The sequence below is a fragment of the Antedon bifida genome, chromosome 6 (genome assembly GCF_963402885.1).
Source record: "Antedon bifida chromosome 6, ecAntBifi1.1, whole genome shotgun sequence".
In the NCBI taxonomy this organism is placed as follows: Eukaryota; Metazoa; Echinodermata; class Crinoidea; order Comatulida; family Antedonidae; genus Antedon; species Antedon bifida.
Genome location: NC_136231.1, coordinates 21,246,714 through 21,255,392, shown reverse-complemented (window position 1 = coordinate 21,255,392; position 8,679 = coordinate 21,246,714). Strand labels below are relative to the sequence as shown.

Here is an 8,679-nt window from a genome sequence, read left to right as displayed (position 1 = left end):
TTATGCCTAAGCAATTTTAGTCCTATATGAAACGCGAAAGTTAATGTTTTAGAATGGCAATTGCTTTCATTTGGAAAATCGAACATATGGTCTCAATGAAATTATATCAAATGGGAAGATGGACATTGAACCAATAACACATGAGTGAGCGGGCAATCGTATATAAAGCGCAGAACAGTAAAATAGTCTAGATTTGATGCTAGAGCAACAACACACTAAACATGATTTTATCATTGCTGTTAGTCACCGTAGTAACTGTAAATGTTGACTGCTTTATTCCAAATGAATGGCTTGGTTTAACTTCTCCAAGTTCAAAAACTCATGTTAAGATCACAGAAAATGCTGTTCTAAACGTGGCCTACGACTTTCTTAAAAGTACACCGCGACCGCTACAACCGATCAAGCCTCTTAGTAAGAATGCACCATATGATTCGGCATCCGATCTCCTTCGGGCCTATTACGGTGATCAGGTCTCCACTGCAAGGTTTGAGGAGGCTATTAAAGATTTTAAGGATGCAAACGCAAATGTAGATTTCGACGACAGTTCAAAGAAACTACCGTCAGCCCATTTTGATGCTGAAACGTTCATAGAAAGCAATAACAGATTACTTCGACTACGGCAGGAGGCGATTATTTCAATAAAAGCTAAGAACTACAAAGAAGCCAGACGTAAAACTGGTCAGCTGTTTCATACTTTGCAAGATTTCTACAGCCATTCTAACTGGATCGAGATGGGGAACCGTCAGCCACATCCTAGCCTAGGAGTTCCAGGATCACAAATTGATAATATTGCTGATCAAAACACAGAAACGTGTGACAATTGCGGTCTATTTGGAAGATGTAAAAATAACATTCTCAGAACTATAATATCGAATAATAAGCTTACAAGTGGCTATTGTAGTGATCAGAAAAATCACAAGGGAGAACCTGTGGTTAAGCCTAATGGTGTTGGTAAGTTCTCTGCAAAGAACACGCTTTATCTTTTGTTCTCATAATAATCTCATAATATTGACTTTTAAGTTAGAAAAGAGGAAAGTGTGTATCGAACTGTCGCTTTAAAGATCTAGGCCTGAACCAATATGTTTTGTTTTAATAATTTTGAAATTCTATTTTCTCTTGGGCCTAGCCTCGTGAAAATAGAATGGATTCTCAAAAACATTCGTTATGTGTAGGCCTATACTATTATACCCAAGAGCTTGGTATCGACCATTTCATTCTGTAAACATTTTATTTATTGTTTGTCGGAAATGATGAAATCCGAAACATATGTATAGGAAAGAATTTAACCAAAGTAAGGAAACTAGAATAACCTTTATGAACCTTTTAAATAATGTAAAATGTAACAGGAAAAGCGTTCAATAATGTAATTGGTACATTAATGTAAACATCCTTTGGTACTCCATCATATTGCTGACGAAAATGTCCGATCCACCTGAACATAAGACAGTTTAAATCGTCCAAGTGAGTAATCTATAGAAAAAGAGTTTACACAAATAGACGGTACATAATGTAAATTACAATGTTATTGTTGTAAGACATAGTAAAACGAATGAAGTTTTGTAAGTGACGTGAAGTTTTGTTTGTATTTGGTTTTGAACAAAGTTATATATTTTATGTTTAGTGATAGAATATTCCATAAATAAATTCCTTTATAAATATAAAAGTTATACATAAATATCAAACTTTTTATCTCTTTGTTTGAAGGAAAATGCAGCCACGGAGGACCAGTTGATTCAAGTGGAATTGAATATGCTCGCGGTGGAATCAACAAAGACGCAGATAGCTTACTAATATCTCCACATTACTACCACCATCATGAGGCTGCTAAAGTAGCAACAAAGGCATCTGAAATGATCCTGAACGACATTCGAAAAGTTGTTGGACACAAGGAATTTATAAAGTATCTCGGTTTACCTATAGGTGGAACAATGTGCATGGTAATTGACAGAACCAGTAGCATGAGAAATGATATTGAAGCTGTTCAAAACAGAACAAGACAAATTATTAAGCGAATGAATGGAAGTATCAACGAACCGTCACAATTTGTACTTGTAACCTTTACTGATCTAGGTAAGCTAAATTAACAATTGAGATTTAAATAACAGAAAATTGTCATTTTATTGGACGATTGTGGGTCACATGGAGTTTAATAAACTGAGTTTAGTCAACTCTGACATCAGAGTGTATACTCTTGTTGTGTTACCCAGTGAGGAATCGGAGCGCTGTTAACTGCGCATTCGAAAATCAAATAATGGATGTTTTATATTCGGGCAAATAATTTCATTCGGTGAAAGATGAAATTATCTATTTTCACTCGGCTTCACCTCATTAAATTATTTGCCCCTTTGCACCCATAAACATTCATGATGTGTATATAATTGAATTGAATTTAGGAAATAAATTTCACACCTATGTGAAAATACAGATGAAGAAAATTAATTGCGAGTGTTCTCCACAATTGTTTTTTTGTTTAGATTATGGCCCTGCGTTTGTTACCGAAGAACCTGATGAATTCCTTTCACAACTATCATCTATCAACATCACAGATGGAATCGAGTGTCCAGAGAATTCATTCCATGCTTTACGTCTAGCTGTAGAGAACACAGACTCCTATTCGACATGTTTCGTGTTCACAGATGTTTCATCTAAAGACGCACACTTGAAAGAGTCAGTTATTGCCTTAGCAAAGTACAAGACTATTAAGGTTTGTTAACTTTTCATTTCTACAACAGTACAGTATGCACTAACTATTAAAGGTCTGAAAACCTCAAAGGTCCTATTTTAAAAAGGTGATGACTGTGGGAGAATACTGTAGGTTGCTTGTCATTGTCGAGTGAAACAACGTTTTGAAATGTGGTGAAAGCCAAAAGGCGCGGCCAATGGAACAGTATTACAAAGCTGGTATTGATATTCTTATTTTAGAATAGAGTGACCGAACCAATCAACGGAATGTCTGGTTTTGCATGTATGCATTGCGTAAATGTTCGTTGACCATGAATTGTTACTTCGTCATGTTTGGTATTCAAACAGTTGAATTCTCGCCAACATCACACTATTATTAACCACATGTCATCATTAATTTAAAAATTTACATAATATTGTTTTTACAGATTAAGTATATGTTATCTGGTTCGTGTAGTACTCGCGGACAACGTGATGTTGGACGCCACCCACGTGCTGCAATCACAATTGATAGCTCGTACGTTGATGTAGCTCTCTCAACAGGCGGTGAAGTTACTACATTATCTAAAAAGGAAGTTATGGCTGCAACCTCGATGCTAAATATTGATTCAGGTCAACCAGAGGTAAAAATTCCTATTATCCACCTAGTCAACCTCTTTCTAGATTATTATTTCACTTGCAACACTTTAAAAGTGATGCTAATATTAATTTTAAGTTTCATTATTAGATAGTCCCATGTGTTATTGATTGTTACACATCGCAAACTTAATCTCGGTGGTGATGCGGAAGAGATTGGACTCGGGTGCCATTTTGAGGACAACTTACTATGTGTTTGCATACTTAGTGTACAATATTCATTCACATGCACATTTATGTTATTTAGATAACTTTAATGTATGCAAGTCAGCAAGGTGTGACGAATCCATTAGATGGTCGGAGTCACTATGTCAATATAGATTCAACGATTAACGAAATTGAAATCACTGTTAAAGGAACAGTTATTAACGTTAAGATATTCAATCCTTCTGGTAAGTACGTTGATTCTGTTTTATTTATATTATTATATTTCTTGATCGCTCCTTGGGGACAGACAAGACATAATTAGAAGAAAATAACTATCGCGTGTAGCAATGACCAAACTAAACTCGATGTGGCTTCGAAAAGATAAAATAAAATTAAAAATACGTATGAAGCTGTACAACTCGCTAGTTAAAAGTATATTACTCTACAACTCCGAAACATGGGGACTCACAAAAGAAGAAGCACATAAACTTGACACATTTCACAGACAGCAACTTCGCAAAATTTTAGGTACCAGGTTCCCAAACAGGATATCGAACATAAATGTATACAGAAGGAAAGGAACAAAACCAACTTCGTTAGAAATAGTCGAGACTATTGGGTCACATACTCAGACAAGACCCATGTACAACAGCTAACACAGCAATAAGCTATTATTTCAGACAATATAAAATTTCGAGGAAGACCGAGAACCAACCTACCAATAACTCCCAGCTAGCCAATGAAAGATCCGATTGGAAAAAACTGGTAAAAGATATATCCGGAGCAGCCCAAGCGGAAATGTCGGCAGACTTTTCAGCGGAGATGCAGTAATCATCATCATATTATATTTCTTTAGGCACAATGTCAAGAAGATGAACAACTATTTCGAAGGATAAACAAAATGATGATATATACACACAGACTTAAAAAATTATTAAGAATTAAATTGTTTTTATACCGGACAAAATTTATAAAATGAACTTTGAAAAAAAATGACATTAACAATTAATTGTATATGCTGTACTATTACTATTACTAAATTTTTGGGAATTTTGTACAAAATACTATTTATTATTCAGGAATACAATTTATATTCTACGCTGATACGATGTTGATACCTTATATTTGCAGGGAAACTCGTGAAATCGACTGGTAACATATTTGAAGCTGTATTGCAACTTACAGACATTCGCATTATTAAAATAGCAAATCCCGAGGCAGGGAAATGGCGAGTGCGTATACGCTCTATCCTCACGTACTCAGTATATGTAACGGGAAAAGGTTCCGTAGATCTTGTACCTTCGTTTGGTGTGGAACATGGCGGAGTTCATCCTGGAGTAGAACGACTTGTTGGAAAACCGCCGCAAGGTAGGCCTAAATGATCATTAAAACACACATACTGTAGGCCTATTGGTCCCATGATCGATCGAAATAGTAGTAGCATTCTATAGTTTTTAACCACATTTAATAATAATGTATGTATAGTAATATTCCTAAGATGCAGTTTATATGGCACTTTAGGATAAAGTAGGCAATGTATCCATTACAAAATTGTTTTTTTCATAAAACAACAATAGACATTGTAAAATTGATTAATGTATTTATTGGTGTTCCGATAGTTAAAACAAGCTTTGAAACTATTAATTTTTAATCAATATAATTATGCTATGCCAGCTTTATAATGTAACATTTCTTAAAAGGATAGGATATGTTGTTATGTTTATGTATTCGTGTTTTCTTTTAAATTTTGTTTTGCACTTGGAAAACATTCCATGTACATCTTAAAGCTTCCACTAATTTACATAATTATTAACATTGACATTTTGTTTAGGTGTCGAAGTCTTCATCCTCATTGACGTGATAGGAGATAAGAATAAAGTAGGACTAACCAATAAACTTGAATTCTTATCACCAAATGGGGAAACTATAAAATCAATGCCTCTGCAGACAAGCGAAGCATCTAACAAGTTGTATACAAAAACAATCTTGCCATCGTCACCATTCCAAATAAAAGTGATTGGTTCGGATGAAATAAAAAATGCTTTCTCTCGAATACTTCGTCAAGTTATTAGCACGTCAAAGTGTTCAGTAAAAACCGACCGTGGTGATGTACAACGTGTGCTGTCACCAGGATCAACTGAACGTGTTCCATTCCAAGCTGTAAATGACGGAGAGTCTGCTGAATACACTGTGTCTGCCATTGATAGTGCTGGGTTCATAAAACAGCTTACACCAAACAGGTATTATAAGTAAAATTAACTCTAAATAAAGTGTCAACCAGCCAAACAACTGACTACTGTCAGGAAGCAAAATCTATGTGGGGAAACTATTTATTTATGAGACAATAATGCAGGTGCTTGACTTATTACGATGTGCGTTATCTCTCTTTCCAGGTTTGTTCTGGGAAAGAATGAAGAGATGAGAGGAGAAATACTGTTTGATGTACCAATAGGTACAACATACGATACCTCTAGTACTGTGACGTTGGTTATCAGAGGAAATAAAGCATCTTCTGACTACAACTACTTTGTTTTCACCATCAACATTCAGCCAAAGGTAATATAAGTCATAACCGAGGTAGTCATATGTAAATTGTATAGTAACATCCAATCTCCAAAAAGTTTGAATTCCTTGTGATTCATTAACTCAACATTAATTATCATCATATTTAGGCCTATGTTTAAAAATAAAATGAAATCTGATGAAATGTTAAAAAAGAATGAATTATACAGTTTATTTTCTAATTTTCTTATTATCATGACAAAACTCTACTACTACTACTACAGTTTGATTTTTGGTAATGTCCTGATAAATGGTTTAAATCTTAATATTTTTTCAGGAATTGGATGAAGCTGCACCATCTTTTAGTATTGTCGAGCGTGTTGGAAAGTGCTTTCCATCAAAAGGAAGCTGTAATGACGCTAATTTTACGGTTGCTGTTGAGGTTGTCGATAATGGAATGGGTCTTTATGACGTCATTACTTCAAAGGAATCGCACGCAATCGGTCTCACAATGTCTGAATTTACCCAAGGTGTGTCAGGTTCTATAGCCAAAGCTATCTACCACGGCAGCTGTTGTGACCCGTTGGTAGAATTAATCGCGACGGACGTTGTAGGGAACATCGGTCGACTCCGAGTCAACTTTGTCGAGGAGGAAGGGAAGACAAAAGAAGCAAAGAATGAAGATATGTTTGTGTATATTGTAATGGTAACGTGTGGTGTTGCCGCTTTGCTGGCTGTCCTGTGTGCTTGTTGCTGTTGTTGTGTGGCACAGAATAGAAAGCAATCTAAGAAAACAAAAGAACAGAAGATACATAAAGAAAAGGTCAACGTTAGTAAATCTAACAAACCTGCCCGTTTGCCCGATTCAGAAAGGTTTAGAGAAATCTACGAAAGTGTGGAGACACACAAAAAACACCCAAAAGATGAAATGTCAATAAGCGTAGAACAACCCGCACCGACAATCTTCTCAACAAATGGAACAGCAAAGAAGTATGCAACACCATTCAGACTAAAATAATGCAAAAGAAGCTTAAAGTGAAATGAAACCAGTAGGTTAACGTTTGCATGATAAGTAACGTGCGTTGTAGTTGGTTAGTTAGTTGGACAGATTATTAAATCAAAAACAAATTTTTGTATAGAATAAAATACTCAAAAACAGTAATAAAGCAACTCAATTAAATATCACATTGAAATACCAAATATAGGACTAGGCTATTTATTTATGTTCCACATGATAAGTTTGATTTCTTTAATCCATCCATCCAGCCAAAGCTGATTTATACAGAAGCCCTCAAAGAAAAACAAAAGGATACAAAACAAAACAGCAAAGAAAATAAAAAATAGACTATACTAAATACACTTAGTTTACTAAGTATTTTTGTATTAAATTGACCTAATAAATGGAAATGAAATAACAATTACGCAACATGTAGGGAGTCACCGTGATTAGGCCTACATTTCTAAATATTCCTAATACATTTGAACTGTGGAATACGTTAGGACTGTAAAAAACTCACAGGACTACACACTGTTAACCGGTTTGGACAGATATCACAATGGGCCAGAATACATTCAGTGTGTACCAATAAAAAAAAAAAAATTACATTTTCATCTATTTTTAGATAAATATAGTGACCTATATGTCATCATTTATAAGTTAGATTATTCCTCCTACATTTAAGTAGTTTACAGTATTTCATTGTATTTAGGTAGACAGGCGCGACGACACCAAGGAAACTATCAACATATTTAGATACGTTTTAGTTTGTGCATGTTATATGGATATTTACTTCTTACTATTTGTACACATTTTCGAATACTGCACTGCATTCGTATAATAAACATTTTAATTAAACTTATTTGGTCCTGTAATAATGATTCTATGATTTTGTAGTACCATTCATCAAGCATCATTGAGTCGAAATGACTATTAAAAAGACATTTTCTGTGACAATTATCACATACAAACATGTTGTCTAATGTCGCTTTGCTGGCCTAAGCCCATGTACTACTAGCGCACCACCGGTAGAATAGAGTGGAATAGCACGCACACTAGATTAATTCATTAGGTCATAGGTACACTGGTGTGTCAACATACAATGCATGTCAATCGAAACGTTCATATACCTGTGTACGAGTAGGCCTATCAGTCGACTACCAATCATAACCGGATTGAATTTGATAAGTGTTTTTATCTCTATGAGATTGTCTTCAATAACATGTTAAAAGTGAGGTTCATTTGTGTAAAACGTTTTAAATCAAGCGTTTATTTCTTCCGTAATCTCGATATCAGAGAAGAGTGAATAAAATTACGTAGGAAGGAAGTCGTAGTGTTTACATTTTTAACTATTCCTAATTAATTTGTGTAATACTGCCACAGCACGGTCATCGTCCACATATCCCAACTCAGAAAACTTTCAGACATTACCTAAATTCACAAGTGCCACATTATATAGGCCTACTCGTTTACAACATCATCTTCGACATTATTTTCGTACGCCAGATTGTGACTATACTAGTAAACATCCAACCTAATAATAATTAATAGACCCGTATTTACATGACCGCCTATAAACTATAGTATAATTCTAATCTACTGCGGACTATCGCTCCCTAACACTTATCTTGATATCAATTGTAAATAATATATACCTGTTTTATTCGAGTCTCTGCAACCTTTAGAAATAAACTCTCAAAGTTATTTAGTAGAAA

At 34.8% G+C, this 8,679-nt stretch overlaps 1 protein-coding gene across 1 annotated transcript; it reads left to right on the top strand.

Moving 5' to 3' along the window:
- Positions 1-192: 192 nt before the first annotated feature.
- Positions 193-8,000, top strand: LOC144845913 (von Willebrand factor A domain-containing protein 7-like). Its single transcript, XM_078703423.1, has 9 exons — positions 193-951; positions 1,705-2,070; positions 2,475-2,704; positions 3,111-3,305; positions 3,566-3,710; positions 4,597-4,833; positions 5,297-5,705; positions 5,859-6,021; positions 6,305-8,000. Exons 1-9 carry the CDS (start codon positions 222-224, stop codon positions 6,983-6,985), a joined length of 3,156 nt encoding a protein of 1,051 aa, XP_078559549.1. The 5' UTR covers positions 193-221; the 3' UTR covers positions 6,986-8,000.
- The last annotated feature ends 679 nt before the right edge of the window (positions 8,001-8,679 follow it).